We start from the raw sequence: 25,464 nt of genomic DNA on the forward strand, positions 1-25,464 counted from the left end.
ATAAATGTACCATCTGTAACATCTGCTACAACATTCACAACATCCGCAACCTCCACACGAACCGTAAAATCTGCGCCCTCCGGACCATCCGTGCCCTCCGCACCATCCATAGCATCCGCACCATCTGCAACATCCGGAACATTTGCAGCATATGCAACGTCTGCACCAACCTAAGCATCTGCCAGATCCGCAACATCTGTGCCATCTGTCATCCGCACCATCCACGCCATTAAAGACATCAGCTCCATCCATTCCGTCCGCACCATCCATTCCATCTGTTCCATCCACACCGTCGGTTTCGCCAACTCGGTCCGTTTTGACCATTCTAACGGTTTCAACCACTCCATCGGTTTCAGCCTCTTTGTCCGTTTCATACATTCCACCTGTTTCACCTACTCTATCCGTTTCACTCACTGTATCCGTTTAGTCACTCTATCTGTTCCATCCACTCCATGCTCTTTTTTTTTCTCTGTTCGAGCAACCCTGGATTTCCATTTACTGTGACTATTCATAGTATTTGCTCTATGCATCGACTCCCTATGGGAAGAGCCATGTTTTCAGTAATTTGCGGAATGGCAGGTAGTCTTCGGTGTGTCGGATGTGGGGTGGAAGCGAGTTCCTTAGAGTGGGGGCCAAGGCTGAGAACGAGGATCCTCCTATCCTGACTGAGTTGGTGTTACTAAAAGGAGGGCGGAGCTTGATCTTAGAGTATGCGGTGGGTGGTAGGGTTTAAGCTTGTCCTGTAGGTATAGAGGACCGGTTTTATGCACTGCTCGGTGGGTGATTTTGAAAGTCGCCCTTCGTCCAACTGGGAGCTAGTGGAGAGTTCTGAGAGCTGGAGAGGTGTGGTCTCTAGGGCCCAGCGCTAAAGGCATTTTGGCTGCAGCATTTTGTGCTCTTTGTAGTTTAATGAGGTGGCATGTGACCCTGAGATAGAGAGAGTTGGCATAGTCCAGTCTCAACATCACAATAGACTGAACAGCGGCAAGTCTGTTAGGAAAGTAGAGGTACGGAAAAATGCGTCTGAGAACTTTGAGTTGGTAATGGCAGGACTTGGAGACGTTGATTTGGCGAGAGAGGGTTAGGTCAGAGTCTAGAGTGCATCCAAGGTTTTTTACTGTGGCCGAGGTGGAGGGTGGTTTGCCCATGTGGGCCACGGTAAAGGGTGAGGGAGAAGTTTGGTGTTGCCGCACACCATGATTTCGGTTTTAGTGGGGTTTAGGAGGAGGTGGTTTGTGATCATCCAACGATCAATGTCAAGGAGGCAGGCTGCAAGGTCGGGCTGAGAGTTGGAGTCGAGGAGTTTTAGGATTATTTGGGTGTCATTGGCGTAGTTATAGCATAGGATATTGTGCGGGCGGATTATTCCAGGTAGGGTGGACATATAGAGGTGGAATGGACAATAGCGCTGATAGGCATTCTCCTTGTGGTACTCTGGTATTGACTGGTCGGGCGACGGAAGCAAAGGTGGAGAGGAGGATAATTTGTTTCCTGTTCTTGAGGAAGGAGGCTATCAATTTCAGAGCGTTTCCACGGATTCCTAGGGAGTGGAGGCGGTCAAGGAGAATTGAGTGGTTGATTGTGTCGAAGGCGGCAGAGAGGTCTAGGAAGATTAGTGCACCATATCCTGCAGAGTCAGTGGTGATCTTAAAATCGTCCCAGATTGAGGTTAGAGTGGTTTCGGTTCCGTGTCGTGGTCTGAAGCCTGAACCCTAGGAGGTTGTTGGATTCGACAAAGGCGTTTATGTGGGAGTATGCGGTTCGATCGATGAGTTTAGCAAGGAACCTGGTGTTTCAGATGGGGCAGTAGTTTTTTGGGTCGAGGGAAGTTTTATTTAGAAGAGGCTTGACATGTGCAGTTTTGAGGGCATCGGGGAAGATTCCAGAGGTGAGGGAGTAGTTTAGGATGGTTCTTGCGTACTCTCCTGCGCAGGTGGATGATAATATTTCTTTGAGGATTGAAGCGGGGCAGGTGTCAAGGGAGGAGCCAAAAGGTTTCCGAGCAGAGAGAAGGTCGAGAACTTTGTCTTTTGATATTGGAGTGAATGAGTTAAAGGTGGGTTGGGTTATTGTTGCCGTGGCAGGCGGATGGTGACTGGTAGGGCGGATGGATTATGTGGCGGGGACAGGAGGGTCAGTTTGTTGTTAAGAGAAGTTGTTCTGTCGAGAGCAGTGGTGTAGAAGTGGAGAAGGAACAAGTCACAGTGATTGAGATGGGGTGGATTGGGTGGGGGATGGTGGGGGCAGAGGTGGGTCTGGGAGGGTGAGTGGGCAGTTCAGGGGTGGGGGGGGCGGGTTTGCTGGGCGGTGGGTGGATGGAGGAGATGGGAGGAACAGGGGTCTTGGTATGGTTGGCGTGTCATCGGGCTCCTCTGGCTTGGGAATTGGATAGGGGGTGCTGTGAGAGCATGGTGGATGGTGGGATGGGGAAGGAATCAAGGGGATGGGGGGAGGGAGGCACGCCTGAGTGAGGCTCTTACCCTGGACCTAGCTGGGCAGGATGGACTCATGGGGTGGCGCAGCCAGAGTTAAAGGCTTGGTTGTAATATCAAGAAGTGGACTTTGACACAGTGGATTCACTGCACAGTGAGATTAATGGGGTGCACTCAATATCGCTTGACTCCTATATGTAGCTACACAAATATAGTAAAGCCTTAGTGCGATCGGGGTACCCCTAGTTTTGTTGTAAATTCAGATTGTAACAGTCTAGATGCCAGATTCAACACAGTGACGTTGTTTGGGTGTACTCAATGATGTCGGGCACACTTTCTAAATTCAGACTTTTAACACAGTGACGCTATTAGGGTACGATAATATCGTTTGATGTTGATATGTAGCTGTAAAGATTTAACACAGTGGACCTTTTAGTTAGGGTGGTAGGGCTTTCTGGAGGTTGCACTCATTGATACCTGGGCACACTAACTAGATGCACACTCAATGATACTTGGGCGTACTATCTAGATGAGCGACTCAACGCAGTGTAACAATTTGGGCACACTCAATGATACTCGGGCAGACTCTCTAGATGTGATATTCAGCAGAGTGAGATCATTTGGGTACACTATCTAGATGTGAAACTCAACACAGAGAAACAATTAGGCACCCTCAATGATACTTGGGCAAATAATTGCACAACCTTAGTATGTAGCTGCACGATGTAACACAGTATAGCTTTTAAGATTTCTTTAGGTAAGAGTGATGGGGCTTTCTAGAGTGAAGCAATTGCTTCAGTCCCCACCCTTGCCACACTTACTTCTCTTGTTGGTGCTCGTTGATGGCAGGCTACTGGCTTCTTGCTTCCCCTGCGGACACCTGCAGATGCGTCTGAAGCCGCCTCTGATTGGGCCACCCTTTGCCTTGGGGCCCTTAGCCGAAGGGGCTGCCAGGCAGAGGGCTGCCTTAAGGGAACGTTTTGATTTTATGTTCAGCCAATCCGGGGTGGAGGGTGCGCTGGCTGGCAGGTTGGTTAGACCCAGTCGACATGGACGGGGGGGGGGGGGGTCGGAAGATAAGGGAAACAGGAAGAGGGCGCGGGTGGGATTGGGCTGCAGCTGGGGTTAACAAGGGCCTCGGGGCCTTCTCAGATATTACAGATTGGGTGCAAAAACCGGACCAACACTCACCGTGCCTCGCTGCTCAGATGATACCTTTACCTGGCCTAGATCGTACTGAACAATGAAGCAAGAATGAGACTTGTAAGGCAGTCTACGAAGGAGAAATCCTGCATAATAGCGCCCACATATGTACCTTTAGCTTAGGTGATCAGGCACTGGTCTAATTGCCCAGCAACAATGGGTCAGATTGGACTCCAAGGCCCTGCTTGGCGTTTGCGGTGCGTGTATAGAAGGATAGGCTCTCCTCCAACTACAAGGGCCGGATCTACATTTAAACCGGCTATAAACAAAGCCTCTTCTACTGAGAGTTGGACCAGAAGCCCCCCTCGCGCATGACCCCGCTCCATAGTACTGTGATGCAGTGTGCCTTACTCTGTTAATCAGTTCTTCTTACGGCGGTCAGTGCTGCAATGGTCCAGCACCTTCTCATACTCTGGACGCAAGTGGATGACTGCATATTTTTGATCCACCTGAAGGTGTATCCGATCCCCTCGAGATATGTCCCCCGAGTGCACTGCACATGCTTGTGAGAGGGGTCATCACATGGAGCCAATGTGAGCCCTAGGACAGGCCATGCTCCCTGCTGTTAGGGAGAATTCTCTCTTTAGGCTGCATTTCCTAACCTAGTGAGTCCCCCAGCAGCTTTGCTGGATTTTTGGGGTTTATTTTTTTCTCCTGCCAAGAGTGAGACTCTTTCACCCTCACTCTTGGGCATGATTTGAGTGTTTCTTTGGATCTAGATGTGTTCTATGGGCTATGGGGTCTTTTACTCCATAGGGTCTCATGTGCTTTTACTATGTGTGTTACACAGCACCCTCCGTGCAGTAACACAGGGGTGTCATAGTGGCCCCCCAGTATAGACTCCATACCATGGGACTGACTACTGTCTCCCAGGGCATGTAAAGTCACCATTGACTTTACTAGTCTTAAATTCTGAACAGAACCAGTACAAACCATCATATTGTGGACGTACTGGCTGGGGCAATTCAATTGCCTTGGGGTCTGTTAGTCGAGGGGGCACGTCTCCGTCCCCCCTGATCGAGTTTTGGCTGGTGGCAGTGGATACTACTTTTTATATTCAACCGCAAATATTTTCCTATGGGATTTTCCCATTGTTTTAGGCTACTATCTTTATTTAATTATTTACGGTAGCCTCGAACATACCGCCGGTTTATTTAATTAATATTAATTCTCCGGTTGGTGTTTTTTGCCAAAACCTGGTTCTAAAATGGCGTTTGTGTTCTCTTCTGTGACTCCAACCCAAGTCGAGCCCTTTGTTCCACTTTTTGGCGGGCTTCTCCACAGAAGCCCTCCAAAGTGGTGCCACTCTGTCTGGGGTACTTAGGAGGGGTGGAGGGGAATTTAGGCACCCTGGACTCAGTTGCCTAGGCAACTCAAGTCGCACTCCATCCTGATTGGCCCAAGTGGTGAGCCGGCCGGTTCACCACTTAGCATGTTTGAGTGACAGCTAGGCTGAGTGAATGGGGGTTTGCTGCATAAAAGCAGGGCTTTGGGGACTGGAACTTTAGAAGTCGCCACAGGACCTAAGAATCCGACGAGGGAGAAGCTGAGCCGACCTGCCACGACACCACCACCGGTGGAGCCCTGCTGGACCGTCTCACCACTTTTCCCAACGACAGAGGAGATCTCCCGCCGGAGAGTCTTCTTCCTTTGACTGGTGGGGATAACTAGTTTCACCGTCTTTTTGCCCCGGCAACCGGGATACCACGTTTTACCACGACAGCGAAACAAAGGTACCACCTTTAACCGGGAAACTCCGCGGCTGGTTTCTTCCTTGGTAGTGCAACGACCTTCATCTTTCCTCCAAGTCGAGATCTTCTCTTCCCCTGGACGACGACACAACTTGCACCCACTACCAGGAACAACTGCCACCGCTGGAGGATCCTTCCCACTTAAGGTACCGTGTCCCGCCTGGTTTCCCTTGCTACCGACTGTACGGGGTAGATTTAGCCCCCGGCTTTCGAACCTGGGTTAGTCTGGGAAGCCCTGGCTAAACTTTCTTAAAGCCTCTCTAAACCCTCTTTGAACCCTCTGCAAGACTTTCTAAGCATAGTGTAACTGTGTGATCTTGGGCGCATTTATGCTCATCTCTCTCTCTAAGAGTGGGCCCAGCCTTTGGACTTTGGCTCACCTGTGACTTTTTGCTCTTCTGCCTTGCTAATAGTGTTCCTGAATCTTAGAGAGGTGTACCTTTTCATATTCTGTCTTTTTCCCTCACTTTCTCACAAACTTATTGGAGTGCAATCTAGTTAAGCGCTCACCTCTGTATGAAAATAAGTGGTGGTTTACTGTGATTTATCTGATAAGGGAAAAGGGGTGTATATATTACAATAGTGACTGTGTGCAGAATATTTTACAATAAGAGTGCTGGAGTGTTTCAACTGTGTTTTTAAATAAATAATTATATACTTTGTTACCAAAGCTCTGGTCAGTGTTTGCTTGTATTATTGTATCTGAGTGCCTATTGTGTATACTTTGCATACTGCCTAACTCTTCTTGAGGGAAGTCTGACTGCTCAGCCACAGCTACCAGGTAAATCTGGGTGGTACAGACTGCTACCAAGTGGGTTTACTGCCAACACCTGTAGTCTTAAATCTTTTGCAGTGGTCCCTAAGGGAACTGCACAGGTTTCTGCCTAACACCTGCCATGTCCCTAGGTGAGAGTCATACCCAAAATGCGTGTTTATTTTTAATAGGTTACTTTTGTCTTTTTTAGGGGCTACATTTCAGTATAGCAAACACACTGATCTAGTAGCAATGTGCTCCCTTAGCAGTGACCTACCCATGGCGTTTGTGGTCATTGTATGTGTTTCACGATGTGTGTTGAAATTCATTTTCGGAACCGGACACGTGGGAGGGTTCCGAGAGATCATCCAATTTTGTGAACAGGGTAATTGACACTTGGGCCTAGCCTAATTTTAACAAGGTAGTGTAGCAGAGCAGTAAGGCTTAGACTTCATGAGCTATGAGGTGGTGTAGCGGTACAGCAAGACTCACAAATCACGCAAATACATCTGATTAGGCAGAATGTACAAGCGTACTCTAGCAGGCCTTTACACCCTAGGAAAGTAAAGTCACAGCTAAGTAGTATAACTGAAGCATAGTCTCTCCTCATTCCAGAACATCTACACTGAACCATTAAGACAGTAAATGCAGAGTCCCCGGTAAATGCCTGTAGCAGGGAATTGGGTGTCTTTTAAAAGTGAAGAACAAGTATTGGCAGAGCACCTGCAATCACTCCTTCACCACTGGAGTCTTCCTAACCCCCTGAAGCACTCCCTTGTGCACCCTCTTCTTAAGAAACCCTCTGCCGACCCCCTCCTGCCTGGCTAACTATCGCCCAATCTTCATCACTCCCTTACTGGGCAAGCTCTTGGAGAAACTGGCCATCTCCCATCTTAATCTCCACACCAAATCTGTTGGTTGTCTTCATGTCCATCAGTCTGGCCTCAGGACTGCTAGAAGCACACACTGCTCTCCTGAACATCTGTGAAGACCTGCTCTCCAACCTTGATTCCAACACCCCGTGTGTCCTCCTCTTACTTTATCTCTCTTCTGCCTTCGATGCAGTCAACCATGCCATCCTGCTCAGACGTCTCTGTGATTACCTGGGTATCGCTGGACAGACTCTGGCGTGGCTGACTTCTTTCCTCTCTGACCGACCCTCCCAGGTCCAACTTGGGCCCTTCCTCTCTGATATCTTTTTCTCTACCTGTGGTGTCCCCCAGGACCTCTCTCCTTGGCTGTTCAAGCAATACCTGGCATTCCTTGCCCACTGCATCGCCGCTCTCTGCCCCAATTTTCAGTGCTATGCGGATGATACCCAGCTCATTTTCAGGCTACCCTCGGCCGCCTCCTCTCCTTCCCTCATCTCTGACTGTCTGCTATCCAGGAGTATTGTGCCGCCAATGACCTCTGCCTTAATGCCAGTTAGACAGATATTCTACTCATCGGCACATGCTCTCCCTCCTTCCCTGCAGCTCTCTGGCCGGCCTCTCTTGGCCCTCTTTCTGTTCCCACCTGCAAGGCTAAAAACCTTGGTCATCTTCGACTCCGCACATCTCCAACGTCTCTAAGAAGTCACACTACCAGCTGCACCTCCTCAGATGTATTCTTCCTCTCCTTCCCCCAGAAGCTCACCGTCTCCAGAGCCCTGGTTCTCTCTAGGCTGGACTATTGCAACAGCCTCTAGATAAACCTGCCTGCCTCTACTCTCCGCCCTCTACAACTTATCCAAAACAGGACTGCGAGACTTGTCCTTGGCCTTCAGCCCAGGGATCCTATCTCTCCAGGACTGAAATCTCTGCACTGGCTCCCAGTGGCTGCAAGGATTAAGTTAAAAACCCTTTGCATTATCCACAAGGCCTTCTGGGGCCTGGGACCTCAATTACCTCTCTTCCTAAATACCTTCCTTCTCGGGCTCTTCGCTCATCTGCCTCCAACTCCCTCAGGAACAGCGCTTCTCCAAGCAACGAGTTGGTGGTCGATCTCTCTCTTCGGCAGGGGCCTCCCTCTGGAACAGCCTTCCTGCCTCCCTGAAACTTGAGGAGAACCATCTCCGGTTCCGGAAACACCTCAAAACCTTCCTCTTTGCTTCTGCCTTCTCGCCCCCTTTTCCCCTGCTGAAATCCCCGGCCGAACATGTACTGGTTTCCTGGCCACCCTTTCTGATCTTGGGGCCAGGTCCCGCCTTTTGCACTCCTGCCCTGCCTCCCTGGCAACCCCCGCACTTAGAGACTGGTTTTCTGTATCCCTACAGTCCCCCCTACCAGCACTTATTTCTGCTCTTACCCTGCACTTGCCACCATCTGGCTGCTTTTATTTATCTTATTTATTCTTCCATCCCTTGCACTGCACTTCCCCCTCCCCCAGGCACTTGCCCTTTCTCCCTACCCCTACCCTTGCACTTGCGCGATCTGAATGAAACCTGGCCTAGTAGGATCGTTGTCTGTCTTTCCACTGTTTTCCCTCCCCTGCCTCGTCGCGCCTTTAAACACTTGTGTATAGGCGCTTTATAAATGCCATATCATATCATATATAACATGTAGGCGATTTTTCCAATTGTGAAATAAACATGTTCAAGAGATTACTGGTTATCTCCCGCTCCCACCACTCTAGGGAACCCCCGGCAGTAGTGTGGGGTACAGTGGAAATCCTTGGCCAGAACTCCACCGATCACGACCAGAAAAGGGAGACGACTTTATGCCCGTACAACCGTATAGCGGGAGATGGTGGTGGAAACAGGTATGCAAACTTTCCGTCCCCACTGTGATTTGCTGAGAAATCACTCCTGGGGTCCTACGATTCACTGGGTCCACTTACTGTGAAGGTGTGGTTGCAGTGTGATCAAAGGCCTCGGGTGCAGTGGTAGTTTTTGCTGTCAGAATTGGGCCTGGCTTGGCTTTTGCTCCGAACTGCAGTGAGACAATTCCTGGTACCTTTCAGCTGGGCGACTCTGGCACTTCAAAATTGCTACCACCACACGCTCCATGATGACCAGCAATCCCCCAGGACTACACTAAAACTGCAGCAGTGACAAACACACTGATCTATAGGCGGCAGATGACACTTTTGGGGAGGACAAAGAGACAACTCCTGGAAGGCCCCCCTTCGTGATGGAGAGCAGCAGCTGCAGGGCGATGTGGCACAGACCACAAGGCTCCCTGAAAAGTTACAAGCCAAAACTCAGAACGGAGTCAGATGCATTAAAAATGCCCTGGATGAAGCTGGTTGGGCCACAGGATGGTTCGAGGGCACTGCAGAAGGCTTCTGAGGGCAGGGGTCCAGACTGGTTGGTCCCACCAGCCCATGGTTCGAAGCATTGTCTAGGGTTTTTAATGCAGAGGAACAGGGCTCCTGTGGGACTTGGCTGGAGGCAATGCCGAATGTCTTCACTGATTGTCCTCCAGTCTTCATCGGACTGCAACTCTTCACAGGGGTCTCGTCTCCAAGCGATGACCTGGCTCCTCCTTTCAAGCCGGGTCACTTCCAGCCCACCAATGCTAAGGATCTGCACCATTCAAACGGGCAGAGGAGTTCCACTCATGTGCAGCCTCTTGCCCAACATCTGCCCAGCAACAGACCTGCCCCTGGCTGGAGTATGGATGGGGACTGGACTGCCGAGCCCCCATATCCAGGCAGATGCTCACACTGCTGCTCTGCTTGTTCCGGGGCTTATCCCATATGGCATTCCCTGACCTGAGAAGGCCAAAAGACAAGATGGCCAAATGGCTGGGCAGAAGCTGTGTGGTAAAGTTCACACGTCAAAACGAAATGGCAATAGAAAGAAATCTGCTGCCACCAGACCGTCTTGGACCCATCAAAAAGTGCGATGGTGTTAAAAAGAAAAATGTAAAGGGATGCACAGTACCCATGCAGCACTTCACTGTAAGGTGTTCTGTGCTACATTAAAACAGCTAAGGAATCTTGCACAGAAAATAGTCCCCCTCAACTGGTAGTCTTATGGGCTGACCAGTGCCCCCCAAAGAGATGAGCTGAGCAAGGAAAGTAGAGCAAGAAAGCTTTACTTAACATTTGTTCAGTGACTACCCTGTGCTGCTCCTTCCTGCTTTTCCCAACATCCTGTCTACCCCCCACTCTCCCACGCTACCCTCTCTTCCCCCCATCCCTCCTCCACAACACCTATGTTACTCTGTCTCCCATTTTCTCTTTTGAATATCCTACCCTTGTCACCAAGTCTGGCACGAAGAAGTTCAAAAAGGTTATCTTGGCCTCTAACCCTGGCTCCCAATCGCTGACACATACTCCAGTGCTTCCTCCAGACAGACTGTCACTGACATCCACTTTGCTGCTCCTTCGCCGGACCTTTGGGCTCCTCATATGGTCTCTGTGCTCTCGCCTTTCTCTTCCTCACCCATTAATGGTGGCACCCGGTGGGAGGCCCTCCTGGACCCCTTCCTCTCCTCTAAGGTCATCATTAATGTCTATCTGAATGGCACTGTCATGGTCCAAGGTCCTCGGGCCAACCTTCTCCCATTAGACAGACGCTTCCCTTGCCTCATCAATTTCCTTTCTTCTCCTGCTGTCCCAGCTCTCCCTTCTTCTGATTCCTTGCCCCCCTCCCCTCTGCCTCCTTCTTGGCTTGGCTATCTTGCCCTCTCCTCCTTCCTCTTCCCTTGGGCTCCTTCTACGCCTCTGCAGGGTGTACCTCTTTGTTTCTCTCCCCTGAAGTCATTCAAGGATGGCTACCTTCTCCACATTGCCACTCTAAATTCTCGCTCAGCTGTCAAACACTTTTCTGAATTGGCTCCCCTTTGCAGGAGATTGCAAAAAACCTTGGGGGACGCTACCTCCTACACCAAACCATTATGGCCGATTACCGGGCATTTATCTTGAGCCCTAGAGTGTCCATAAAGTAGGAATAATCATCGACCAAGTGTTGTAATGATCTGGCGGTGCGGGCTAATAAGACTGTATCATTGCATAGGCAAGTAAAGGCAACCACCTATTGGCCAGCCTAGGAAAATCAGATGGAGATTTCAATAGATGTTCATATAAACCATTGGTATGAAAGCAAAAAAGGAAGGGAGCCAAGATGCAGCCTTGGCGTACCCCACAATCCACATGACAAGTAGGAGCAGAGGTGGAGGACAATGCACCCCTAACTTGAGACACTGTAGAGCTGCAATCGCTCCATTAGGTCCACCAATGCACCTGGGCAATTCATGGTCCTGGTACACTCCACAACCTAACACGGTTGCCGTTATCGAACGCTGTACCCGGAGCCATGAAAGCCAAATAGATAGCACATTCAGCGTTTATTAAGAAGGAGCCTATTGCCAAATAAAGATTCAGGACCTGCTCTGCTGTTCCGAGACCTGGCCTGAGCCCAACAGAATAGGGGAAAACATTTTTGAACTCTGGACCCAAGACTCTAGTCTTCCTAAAATGGCCCGCCCCAAGAGCTTAAATACTGAGGCTAACAAGGAAATCGGTCTATAGGACGCTGGCTGCGCCCCTGGCCCCTTTTTATATATTGGGCAGATCGCACAAAACCAGGTGATGGGAATAGGGCCTCAGACTTAAACAGCATTACATTCCAGAGTCAGAACAGGGGCCCACAGGTGCGACTGAGCCATAAACCAATCTGAAGGGACACAATCCGGGACAGGGCCCTGTTCCCAACTTGATTGTTAATAGCCAGCAGGTGGTTTTCCACTGTGAAGACAATATTGTCCTCTATATCACACGAGGACACCCTAGGGGCCAAACTGGATTGGTCATCGCTATACCTATTTCCAGAGCTGTTCAGAAATAGGGAGGAATAGTGAGCTATCCATGAGGTTTTCGAAACCATCGCAGATTGCCCATAACACATACACTTATAAAAAGGTTCCTTGGTGACAATTTCCCCAAAACGATTAGCGTTGTTGGTAGCAGATGAGTTGATCCATTCCTCCCATGTCTCCCCTTCATTTACGTGCTTTCTGCGGGCGATGGCTTTCTTATAAGCTGCGCGGGCCCCGATTCTATTGAGCATTGTGGACAAGGTGGTCTGCAGGGTTCTTAGCAGGGAAGACTTCCGTTTTACACACCCTGAATGGAACCTCCTGGTATAAGGACGGCCCTACCTGTTGCCTGCCCCCAAGGTGAATGTGGCCGAAGGGTTGGACAAAAGAAGAATACAATCTGACCAAACAACCCCCCAGACGGCACTGCCACAGAGGAGCCTTTCCAGAATCTGCAGATTTGTCTCTGACAATACCCCTCGGCAAACACTGGTACTCTGATGGAGGACTAGTCAAACTTGCCAGAAGCAACACTCTCGGGTGTCTAAATTTCAGCCTGATGGGGAAGATGGTTGTTGGGATATTACTTTTCTACTTTATTATTATTACTTTAATCAAAGTAGATTCAGAATGTTATATGTGTTCATCCAATCAGTAGTTGGTGCTCTGCTTCATTACCTATCCATGCCATTGTGAGGTATGCATTCTTTACAGAGTGTTATGCTTTGACAGTATTCTGTATAGAGTCAGTTGGTGAAGTTGCTGGAGGCAGAGCCTGCTGTCACAGACAGATACTTAATAAAGTATCAAAGTGTTCATCCTTTGACTGGACATCATTCTTAACATTGGCGACGAGGATGGGATGATCCTGAACCTTCAGTGCGACGGCCCTGGAGTACGCGTTCATGTTGCTTGTAGATCCCTGCGGCCGTGACAGCAGGCAGAAGAAGTGAGAGCCGCGGCGGACATCAAAGGGAGACCACTACGCGACGAGTCAGCTGAGGCAAGTCAGTGGTGCGGTGTGGAACCTGTGGGAAAAGGGGTGCTTTTGTCAGTGGAGCGCGCGCGCGAGCACCGACTGGCCCCCCCCCCTCCTCCAACGCAGTGGGAAAGCGAGCTGTGGAGCGCGAGTGCTCACGCGAGTAGAGCGCGAGTCTGCGAGTGGAGCGTGAGCTTCAGCTCAGCTGCGCGCACAGTGAGAGAGCGGCTGAGCAGGCGCTGCGGCCCGTGAGCCCGTACAGTGCCGTATACAAGCGTGGCGGTCTGTGAGCCCGAAAGGGCCGTGTGCAAGCTCCGCCCCCGCATCATTGGCCTCAGCTGCGCGCACAGTGAGAGAGCGGCTGGGCAGGCGCTGCGGCTCGTGAGCCCGTACAGTGCCGAATACAAGCGCTGCTGTCCGTGAGCCTGAAAAGGCCTGTGTGCAAGCTCCGCCCCCGCATCATTGGCCCCGCCCCTTTGGGCTTTGCATTGATATTGACTCAGAAGCAACTATATGATATATTGTATTGGAGGTCAACCTCTGCTGCAACTAGCTTTCCAGGCACTGGTGGCCTCCTGTCTCTACTGCAGAACGTCCTATAGACTTCACGGCTGGAGATGCACAAAAGTTGATTTGAATAATTACATATAGGAACTGCCTCAGAATCAAGTGATCTGCCTGCCTGTAATATATTAAAGGTGACTCTAAAGTGAAGAACCAGGGTCACAACTACAGTATTTCTGTTCATCATGACTGCGGCCATTCCACCACCTCTCTTTTCTGAATGAACCAGGCCGACCTGCAGTCAGGTGGGATAAATGGAAAGATGCCTTTGAGAACTATTTGGTGGCTATGGGGGGAGACAGATTCTCACCTGCACGCAAGAAGGCTCTTCTGATACATAATTTAGGAGTGGAAGGGCGAAGAATTTTCGATGGCCTTACTGGAAACCAAGTGTCAGGATCTGGTGACATGGATGAGTATGAGTTAGCTCTTGGTCGCCTGCGAGATTATTTCGAACCAAAGAAAAATGTCAGTTTTGAAAGGCACACATTTTTTCCAGAGGATACAAGAAAAGTCAGAACCCGTAGAATCATACATTGCATGTTTGAGGTCCCTGAGCTACTCCTGCGAATTTGGACAATTGAGTGACTCATTAATCAGAGACCAGCTGATAAGGTGCACCAACAATGTCAGAGTTCAAGAAAAACTTCTTGCCAAGGACATGAGTCTGGATGAGGCGGTGGATCTGGCCAGGGGCATTGAGCAAACTTCACAGTATGTCAGAGAGCCCAGGCTGGACAAATCGACTACACCATCAGTGGCTGTGTGCGCTCTGGATCAAAGAAAGAAACCGAATCCCTTCAATGGAAAAAAGGGAACTGGAACATGAGAAGTTCTTGTCCTAGATGTGGGAGTTCCAGACACAGCGCAAACTTCCCATCGTGTCCGGCTAAGTTTGGTGAATGCTTCAAATGCAGGGGAAAGGGACATTTTGCAAATGTCTGCAAAGTTGCTGCTGTCAGTTATGTGGAACACAGCGCAGAAGATAATCAAGAAGAACATGTTAGGAAGGGATATGACATACAGGAAGTGGTGGGTGTGAGAGAATCAATCAACAAGCATGTTTTTGAGATATCAGCCTTATCTGGAGACACGAAGGGCCCGGTGGACACATTTCTTGTTCATGGGTGCGAGCTAGTTATGAAGGTAGACACATGCTCGCCTTGGACTATTATATCCCGAGATACCCTAGTCAGTGTTTTAAGAAAAAGTGTAGACATAATTCGACCCACCAGTGTCAGAGCCTGCGGTTATGCGGAATCCGCTATAGACATTCTGGGGGAATTTCCAGCAAAGATACAGTATAAAGAAAGAAAATGTCAAGCTATTGTACTAGTAGTGAAGAAAGGCACCTCGTTGTTGGGAGGAGCAGAGGAGCTTAGGAGTGCGAGTTCAGGCCAGTGCTCCCAATCCTGTGACCATAGCAGAAGTAGAAGATATCTGGACCAAGGATTTCCCAGAAGTGTTTTCAGAAAAGTTAGGCAAACTGAAGAAATTTGAACTCCAGATAAGGCTCAAAAGCAATGTACAGCCTGTGGTACACAAGGTGCGGCAAGTGCCATTGAAAGTGAGAGATCAACTCAAGGAAGAACTTAAAAATTTGGTCTACAAGGGTGTGATTGAGCCTGTTACGGCCACTGAATGGTTGTCGCCCATTGTCTTAGTGGCCAAAGCAAATGGGAAACTAAGATTGTGTGTTGACCTTCGCAGTTTGAACCAGAACATCATTGTTAAGAGACATCCACTGCCAAACATATCTGAGACTCTGTCAACGTTGGGTGAGCCGAAGTGGTTTTCCGTCATTGACCTTTCGTCAGCATACCATCAGGTTCCATTATCCAAGGAATGTCAACACCTCACCTCTTTCATCACACCCGAGGGTGTGTTAAAGTATAACCGCATGCCGTTTGGATTGGCCTCTGCGGCCTCTGTTTTTCAGAGGGTGATGGAAGAAGTACTCAAGGGTTTAAGAAAGGTCACAGTTTTTCAAGATGACATTCTTATCTTTGCAGAGAATGAGCTTGAACATGATGAAACGTTGAGAGCAGTTTTGGTTAGACTCAGAGAAGCTGGTTTGACTGTGCAGAGAGAAAAATGTAAGATTGCCGTGAAGGAGGTGGATTATTTGGGCCACAGGATCTCATGTGAGGGAATCTCACCCAAGAAATCCCTTGTGGACAGTATTAGATGTGCTCCTCAACCACAAGACAAGGAGCAGTTACGCTCTTTTATGGGGTTGGCGGAGTACTACCACAAGTTTGTTGACGGGTTTGCCATCATGTCCTCGCCTCTGAGGGAACTGTTAAAGAAAAATGCAAAGTACATATGGACTGATGAGTGTCAGAGTGCTTTCCTGAAGATCAAAGAGTGTATTGTGAGTGCTCCCTCTTTGGGAGGGTTTGTTGCCAATAGGAAAACTGTGTTAACAGTGGATGCGAGCACTTGGGGTTTGGGTGCTGCTCTTTCTCAGTTTGATGCTGGCAAAGTGGAACACATCATTGCTTTTGCCTCTCGACCTTTGAGGGGTGCTGAAGAAAATTATTCTGTCGTAGAAAGGGAAGCTCTAGCAGTATCGTGGGCTGTTGAACATTTCAAGTTTTATCTCTGGGGTCAATCCTTCTCTGTGAAAACGGATCATAAACCATTGGTTCAATTGTTAGGAAGTGTGGAGTGGGCCAAAGGTTCCCCTAGAATATCCAGATGGATGGTGGATCTACTAGCTTATGATTTTAGGGTTATATATATACACCTGGGAAAGACAACATAGTGGCAGACTGTTTGTCAAGGTTGCCTGTGCAAGACAACGACTATAAGGAAGTGAGTGTTGAACATGGTCTGAGCATTTATGAAGTAGAATATGAAGCCATAGGGAGAGATGAGTGGAAGAATGCTGATGTTATGGATGAAATAATAAAACAAGTGAAAAGGTGGACCAAAACAGGTTGGCCCAGAAAAGATCTCGTTGAGAAGAAATATGAGGGTTACTATGGAATAAAAGAAGAATTAAACTTATCAGAGGATGGTTTTCAACTCAGGAAAGGGAGTAAGGGTAGTTCCTCCCTGTAATGTTAGGTCCAAGTTAGTTGACATTGCGCATCAGGGTCATTTAGGCATGGGGGGCACTAAAAGACATATCAGGCAATCTTTCTGGTGGCCAGGAATCGATAGTGAGGTCGAGAAATGCGTGAGAGGTTGTAGAGAATGTGAGAAGAGTGATAAGAGTAAGGTTGTTAGGGAGGCTCCCATAAGACCCGTAAGCGTTCCAAGAGAGCCATGGAAAAAAGTTGCGGTAGATTTGATGGGGCCCTTGCAAGATTTGGGAAATGATTTTAAATACTTGATTGTTCTTGTGGATTACCATTCAAAATGGGTGGAGTGGAAGGCGATAAGAGAGGCTACCACTTCTCAAATGATTACATTTTTTGAAGAGGTATTTTATAGAGAGGGATTTCCAACAGAACTGGTATCAGACAATGGCGTTCAGTTCTGCTCTGACAGAATGGTGGAGTTCTTTAAAAAGTTTGGCATCAAACATTACAGAACAGCTCTCTATCAGCCTATGGCAAATGGTTTGTTAGAGAGAGCAAACCGATTTATAAAAGGAGGGCTACAGTTAGCCATGGTGTCAGGTCTAAATTGGCAAAATGTGTTAAGGGAGATGGTGTGGAATTACTGTACGACCCCACATTCGGTTACCAGAGTTTCCTCATTTATGTCCCTCAAAGGCAGGCAACCAGGGACCAAATTGTGTCCGGGATGGTTGAATTTGGCAAAGAGTACTTATGTGGACAGGAACAGAGTTATGTCACTTATAAGAGAGGCTCAGGATGAGTACATGGAGAGGGCAATTCTGAAAGGAAGTCCAAAGCTATAGTTTGGAGGAAAGGAGATATGGTATATATTAAAAACCCGAGAATGTCTCCTAAGTGCATTGAGAGCAAATTCATTGGGCCTAAAAGAATTTCTGTAGTGAGAGGAAATGTAGCCATCATGGAGGGAGGTGAATGCTGGTCCATGTCAAGATTAGTGAAATGTAACAACAATGGGCCAGTTGAGGATTATGATGGTACTGAGGGTGACAATGATGATAATATGTTATCGAGTTCAAATGCAAACAAGAGTGTGAGCAATAATGTATCAAAAGATAGCAATGTAAATGTGAATTTGGAGAGAGTTAGGAGTAAACCTATCTGGTTAAGAGATTATTATCTTAAATGAGTCTACATTGTAAGGGAGGAGATGTGTTGGGATATTACTTTTCTACTTTATTATTATTACTTTAGTCAAAGTAGATTCAGAATGTTATATGTGTTCATCCAATCAGTAGTTGGTGCTCTGCTTCATTACCCAACCATGCCATTGTGAGGTATGCATTCTTTTCAGAGTGTTATGCTTTGACAGTATTCTGTATAGCGTCAGTTGGTGAAGTTGCTGGAGGCAGAGCCTGCTGTCACAGACAGATACTTAATAAAGTATCAAAGTGTTCATCCTTTGACTGGACATCATTCTTAACAATGGTCACTACTTAAATCATTTAAAATCCTGAACCCGCTAATGCAATTTAAAAATTGACCGGAGTGCAAAAATAATCAATAGTCGAGCATCCCAAAGAAGAGAGAAAAATTACTTTCCTCGGGCAAATGGTCATTGACTAAGCGCAATCTCCACCCATACTGATGTTTCCAGAGCCTAACCACCTCCCTGCAGGTTCTAGCATCTTTCATAACAGGAGGCAGAATGCCCGCCAAATCATTGTGGTATCCAGTAATATCCCCATACATACGGTCGCCGGGAAAAGGCTGCAGCGACTTTATATATGGGGACCCTATAAATATGGGGTCAAGGCTTGTGGGGGTGTCCCCCACATGTTCAATCTGATAATGTCCATGCAAACCATAACCATTTTTGGCGAAATATTGGTTTGATGACGTTTTTGCAGGGACATTCTCACATAAACCACCACAGTCCAGCGGGTCAAACGATGTTTCATTGGGTTTGCTACACAACTTGACGTTAAAATCCCCCCAAAACAAATGCATCATTTCTGGCTACCCAACTCACCAAGCCCCCCATCAGAGAGGCTAAGGTTGATGGGCACTTCTTGCCATATTGGGCATGGGGGCTGTTCTAAAAATTGATCACCAGCACATCTTGACCACCTGTTGTGCACATGTCTACCATTTGCAAAAAGGGGGGGGAGAAGAGATCTCCACATGGAAGGCTTTGCTCACAAGGGGTAGTTTGACCAATATGCATAACCCTCCATGGCAACACCCCCTCTGGCTTTTCAGTGCCGGTACAGAGTGGGACGTAAATCCCTCAATAAGTATGTCCTCCGCGGCCCAAGATTCCTGTATTAAAACGATATCTATTCCTTCCAGGAGTAACATTGATTCCAGGTGGCCTCATTTAATATAAATACCTGCCACATTCCAGCACATACATAGCAGGGATTCTGCAGGTTTATAGCAGGCTGGCGACATAGACAGTTTGTCAGACAATTCATCAGCAATAAGCAGGCACGTTCTAAGCCTGCCATCACCAGAACAATGCTGAGGCTACCCCTAAAATAATCGCTTGGTTAGTGGTGCCGTGATGACTGCAGCATACACCCTGTCCTGAGCATTCTGCGAGATTTGGTAGGGTATTTGTATTTTGTTTATTTGTAAAGCGCACCGAGCCCTCAGGGATCTGGGCGTTTCTCTTAAAGTTAGTGTTACAGATGTGCATTACAGGATGGCATAAAAACGTAGTACAATATATACAGATTACAGGGTACATTCAGGGTGCTGGAATGGACAGCCTCAGCCTTGCCTCCAGTTCAGATCTGGTCAAATCAATAATGGGATGCGTGTAGTCTGTAGCAGGCTCAGAATGGTTGGGACTTGGATCATTCATGGTCCACAACTGTGAGCCCAGAGGGAAAAAAACATTTGTCAAAAACCCCACCCGCCCTGCCAATGATACCGAGAATAATGAATGTGGCACCGCTCTTCCTCTCTTCCTTGGTATCTTCAAAAACCTCGATCCCCTTGGAAGGCAAGGCCTCATGAGAGTTCCAGATGCTGGAGCGAAAATTGAAATGAACAAAAGAAAAACGAACATTGCACCCCTTGCAGAACATGCAATCCGATAGAAAACGAACAGCAGAAAACAATTTGAAAGAAATGTAATTTACCCCCAGCACATTCCCCCAGCGACACTTCTGCGCTAGAAGTGTTTTGTAGGCATTTGTGTTACCATGCGTTAAGCCCTTGAAACAACAGTTCACATTTTGGTCTTGCCAGCCTCAGGGGATCATCTTCCATTGTTCTGTGAACGGCAGTAGTACAGAGAACAGCCTAGGAGGCCAGGGGGGCCTCGAGGATCTGAAGACTAGAGCCTCCAGGGTCCTGCAGGGATCTCTTGGACTTGACCAGAGTCTCGATAAGTATCTGGATGATGGGGGCGAGAGGAACCAGTAAGGTCTACCATTGGGCCATCAGCCTGCGTCGAGATTGACCTTGTTGCTCTGAGGGGTCTGCGAGGACCGTTCCACCACCTGTACCAGACCTACAGGTTGATGCTGCATCCGTGGCCAAGTGCGCTGAATCGAGCCCCATGGATTTCCCATCAGCAGAGGCTTTGGGAGCTCTGGGCGTTGTAGCACAGTCAGCCACCAGCTTAGTCAGCACATTAATCACCTCAAAGCCAGAGTCCAATCTCCCTGCATCTTTGTCTCATCAATGTTTGAGAGACATGAATTCCGACTTCAAAGAGTGCAATAAGTCTAATAAAGCGTTGTGCCAGGAAAGGTGCCTGAGCTGGATTTGAGCCTAATGAGGGTTTGGCAGCTCCAGGATGCAGAGAAGAACCAGGTAGTGTCTGTTGCCAAGTCAAACGGGGCTCCAGTGACTCTAGCTGTGGACTGCCAGTGTCCCTGATCACTGTTAGAATACACAGGACCTCTCTGTACTGCCAGCCCTTCTCAGTGCCAGGGTTAACAGCAGGGCCTGGGAGACAGCCCAACGAGGCTAGATGGCAAAAATCCTGCGAGGAGTTATAAACTCCAGGTCCTGCTCCAGGTCCTCCCGGCTGCCACGAATAAACAGACCCAGGAGCCTTGCAGCCTGGCCCGGTCTGGTCCATACCGGGGTAGAATTCTCTGCATAGTAATGATCAATAGAGCGTTCAAGTACCTCCAAAGACGCTCTGGATGATGGCGTCCTCTGTCTCTCCTGGTTCGCAGCCACAGCTGCTCAATTTCTGCCATGGAGGCTTCTCCACCTGTGTTAGCCCCATGGCCCAAGTAGCCTTGGGCTTTACAGGTCCGGCGTCCTGGCTCCTCCTCAGGCGCCGCCATGGCTGCCTCATCACAGGAAGGGTCCCCCGGTCTCTCCTACACAGGCATTCCTGTTGCTGTCTTTTCTCTTCCACTGGTCTCCCTTTATACAGCTACAACCACTTGACAGGTTGCAGGTGTGTATCCCCAGTTGGGTTTGCCTGACTTTCATTAAAGGAACATGCCTGACTTTGCAAGTACTCTGCAGGCATCTTCCTCGTCCCAGTACTAGAGTGGTGAAAAGAGGTCTTAATGTTCATTGCTCTTAGTCGCCTCTCCCTCGTATCAGTACTATGAGGTACAATGCGGGGAAATGAGGGGAGGTTCACAAATAGCCCATAAAGGCTGGAAGGGTTAGGTTGGTTGTCAATGGGGAAAGGGGGTGGATACCATGTCTCACCTGTACGCACCCCACTCCCAATCCCCAAGGACCCTCCACCCAGGTGATCCTCCCTCGCTTCTCCACCCCCAGGGCCAGGATCCAAAAGCGATGGCCTTTCCCTGGCCACCTGAGAAGAGGATCCAGGGGGAGTAGGAATGCGAATGCCCTTGGGTTTCTCATGTTTTTAACTGTACTTACACACCAGCGCCTGATCTCCCAAGTCTGCCTTACTGCTCAGCGTACGTTACCTTGTGAGTGAAGTATGGTCAAGTGTGAAAAGGCCTTGCTCATGACCTAGGTTGGCCTCTCGGAAACCGTCGCACAGGGCTGGTTTTGAAAATCCCTCTCAACAGCCCCCGCCTCCTATCCTAAGGGCAGGGGATGTGTGTAATCTATACCACACCCCCTCATAGTTTGTGTCTGTTATCCTAATGGAGTGTTTTATGACAATAATACATGTACCCATTCTTACGGAATAGACTACTGTCCTCTCTCCTGATGGACACCAATGTGAATCCACCAACCCTCTGATAGGTGGCCTGTCCTTGCACAAGGTGCCCAGATCCCTGGATTGCGCCTTGTTAAGACATTTTCCTCCTCCTACTCTCTCTGGTTATTGTGCTGCTGTTTGACTCGATGAGTCTTTACCAAACATACCAAACAAACCAACAAACAATTTTACATACATTAAAAATGTTCCAACCAATAGGGTTGCTCAGAAAAAAATACTTGTCTTTCAAGTTCCACTTTGCTCCCCAGCACTTTTACTGGTACCAGAAATTCACTGGTCACATTGATCCAAATTTACTATCTCTCTAAACATCAATTTCACAATTCATTAGCACCTGAATTGCGGCTGCAGTGAGCAAAACGTTTGAACCTGAAGTGATTCTATCCCACAGAAATTCTGAAATGATGCCATTTTCCTTTTGTGCAAAATTTCTAAAGAGTTTTAGGCGGTATTTCCATGAACCTTCACAGTCCATTAATAGGTGTATTAATGTCTGTTTGGCTGGGTTTATACAGATTGAACATAACTTCTTGGCCCTGAGTCTCTGATTTCGTTTCTCCAGCACTTCCCCGCAACAAACTAGATTTAATCTCATTCTGAGAATATCTGTGCAAATTTTCCTGTCAGGAGATTTCATCAAGTATTTTGAGAGACACCCACGTTTTTTTTCTCCTCTTAGAAATGGGTTTGCTACTGCAACCTCCCTTACCTTTTCTGTTGTCTCTATCCAGTCTAAGATTTCAAGTTCAAAGCTGGGTGTCTCTGTTCCGCAGCGTATGCCGTTCTGTCATTCTATGTAAACGGACACCCCCTGAGGGGGCTGCCTGCAGCCATTTACCTTAGACACTCTTTTCTTTATTCCTTGTCTGTTTGCACAGGCGGTGTATGGGGTCCTTCGGGTGACAGAGGGCCTGGAAGCCTTTGATGACGTTATGAGCAACAGCAAGATTCGTCCCTGGTACCTCAGGATGGAGAAGGCAATACAGGAGAACAAGGCGTACTCAGTTGGACAATACCAAATTGCTGATACGGCATAAAGCGGTCTCCATCGAGCACGGAGAAAGAGCACTTTCTACATACATACCCCCTCTTACACCCCACCTTTCCAACCCCAATGCTGCAACCTTCTGGATATCCACATGCCCACCTTTCACAGTGCTCCTCCTGAATTGACTAGAAATAATTGCACTTCCCCCAACACCCCTTTCCCCAAAACACTCCCTTTGGGTCCCCCACCTCGATAAGACTTTATCACAATCTCACCTTCCTGAGAGCCCTGCTCTGCGTCCTATCGTATCGAAGCAGGAGCCATAGATGACGTCCTCTTTCAATCCACCACCCAAGAGGGCACTTCTGAACTTCCAGACTGCTGTGAACTGTCTGCCATTTTCTTAGGACTTGACAATAGAATGTTTAAACGGTGGTTTTTCTATGCTTTGAGGATTTTCAAGGTGTCACTTTAGGGCTTTGCTTCCTGCATATTGGGCTCTGCATCCTGGCAGGGATTCCTGGCACGTGTGGGGCTCATGGCTGCTTCTTCCTCCCTCAGCTGAGGACTGTCTTGTTATTTATACAGTGTTTTGCTTTAACAGGGTTATGGAAAATGAAAGTACTGTGCTGGAGTCACAGAACATGCTGCAGTTATTAATAAATGTAACTTTCGTGGCTTGTCTCGATCCCATGTGGGTGCAGGGGGGCTTTGTTTTGTGCATGTTCATCTCGAGTTGGAGTTTTTATTAAGTATGAAACACATTCTGAAAAAAGAAAGCACCATTTACAAGGAAGACTGTGGAACTCCTTTCATGAGAACTAGTCCTACAATTGGCTGTCTTTGTGGTATGTAATAGATGGGGCTGAAATGGGCATTTCTCAAATGTGTATCCATACCCAGCCAAGTGCTGTGTTTGGTAGAAAGTCCTGAACTGTTGGGCTGACTTGGGACCCCTGAATTACTAGTTCACCTTTCATCCTTCCTTAGAGAGTCCGAAGCTGAGGCTGTGCCTCCAAGAGGAGGCGTGCCGGAAGGTACCCCATGTTCTTGCCCAGGAAGCAGTGTTTACTGGTGGAGGCTGTGTTATTTTCTTGCAATGTATTTATCACTTTCATGTAGTTTGGGAGCAGAGCCCTGAACCCTGTTAAATTGTTAACTAGAGGATGCGTGCAAAGTTTCCCAAATGTCATTCTCACTATCCAGATGGATGACAGAATTGCCTCTGTTGAGATTAGTGTCCAGGAATGCTGAGAAATGCTTAGGCTGCCCTAGGGTTGGTCGAGCCCTATTTGCCAAGGGCTTTGATAACCTTGTAACCAGTGCAGCAGAGGCAGCCTGTTGAGGAGTATGCTCCTGCGGCCCTTCAGAAGAGGTGAGGCGTTCCTGCCAGCCAGCCCCTGAGATAAACTCTGCAGACCCTCTTGCTCTTGAACAAGAGGAAGCTGAGGGACTTGCATTTACTTGGAAGTTTGACTGAGTTGCAACAGGAATGATTTCTCTTGAGTGTGTTACCCTCTCTTGCGTGAGACTGTCTCCATATGCAGGGAACACCTCTGTTAACAGAAAAGGTAACTGGGAGGCTGGGCTACTTCAGTGAGCCCCTGGAGCTTGAGCCTGGTGCTCAGATTTCTGATGGAACCCCACAGCCAGTGCCCCTTGAAGTTTACAGTTAGTCCATAAAATGCCTTTGACAGGGGTTTATTTACTTTTTTTTTGTATTCAGGAGGAACAATGTTCTTTTGATCACAAAAGAAATTGGATAAGAAATCTGATTTGACGGGAAGCAGTGAGATTCTTACAATGCAGGGACTGGCAGTGAAATTGCATAAGCAGGCGCTAAAACCAGCTTTTGGGTATCGAGCGTTATCCAGTGACCCAGAGCTACCACTGAAGAACCAAGAGCTAATGCATAGCGTTCCACAAATCTAACTACCACATAAGATGCAAGCTTAACATTGTGTACCTTTTGTGCTACCAATCATGCTTTAAATGTTGATTAAACGTGTCTTACTGTGTATTTATAGTTTGATCCAAATAGATTAAGTTAAATTCATATAGGTGTGTGTGTGTTCTGCATCAGTTGTCCTGGGGAGGCAACAGTGACTCCTGGCAGGTGTTGGTGTGAAGCTAACCAGGCTCTTCTGAGCTGCAGTGGGGTGAGTTTGAGGGACATTCTGACCTGGTTGTGGAGGGGAGTACATGGAACAGTCACCAGGAACAATACATAAGTAGGCCTGCTGTGCTCAGGATGTGACCAATGACTGGTGAAGTGCTAGAGTGGAGGCAGAGGAAGTGAGGGACAGAGGGCAGGTTAGAGGCGAGGGAAAAATGTTAGCTTGCAGGGAGATGAGAGGTAGGTTCAGGGTAACTGAGGCAAGGAGGTAGGGTTTTAGTTTAGTTTTGAACAGATTTGTGTGGACTGTTTCCCGGATGTCTGGGAGAAGAGAATTCCTTGCAAGTGAAGCAAGAGGAAGGAGCGAGAGAGCCACCAGGGTAGTCGAGGAGGCAGAGCGGAGATTACGAGAAGGCTTGTAGAGTTGGATAGAGCAGGCTCAATACAGTGGATAGATTTGTGAACCAGGAGAAGAAATGTTAATCTGGTCCTGTTACATTATTGGCCATCCAGCCTGGTAACGATACAAGGAAGTAGGTGTGAAGTGAGGGAGTTCAAAGAGTCCTGGTAGCGAAGTTAATGATCTTGTCGAGAGGACAGAAAGCATAGTTGGGTCCTCCCAGAATAAAGAAACCTGTGGAGATGTGAATTCTCTGCTTCTACTGGCCTTGTATGGGTGTCCAGGGCAGAGGTTGCTGCATGTTTTGCTGTGCTTGCTG

General features: G+C 48.2%; 1 protein-coding gene across 3 annotated transcripts in view; it reads left to right on the forward strand.

Moving 5' to 3' along the window:
* PTGES2 (prostaglandin E synthase 2) overlaps positions 1-23,306 on the forward strand; it is a 93,002-nt gene extending 69,696 nt beyond the window's left edge. For all 3 annotated transcript variants that reach the window (XM_069609162.1, XM_069609161.1, XM_069609160.1), the window contains exon 7: positions 22,520-23,306. In XM_069609162.1, the coding sequence (XP_069465263.1) occupies positions 22,520-22,678 (159 nt within the window). In that variant the 3' untranslated portion in view covers positions 22,679-23,306. The remainder of the gene's footprint in view (positions 1-22,519) is intronic.
* The last annotated feature ends 2,158 nt before the right edge of the window (positions 23,307-25,464 follow it).

The sequence above is a fragment of the Ambystoma mexicanum genome, chromosome 8, assembly GCF_040938575.1.
Source record: "Ambystoma mexicanum isolate Mex_15411 chromosome 8, UKY_AmexF1_1, whole genome shotgun sequence".
Taxonomy (NCBI): domain Eukaryota; kingdom Metazoa; phylum Chordata; class Amphibia; order Caudata; family Ambystomatidae; genus Ambystoma; species Ambystoma mexicanum.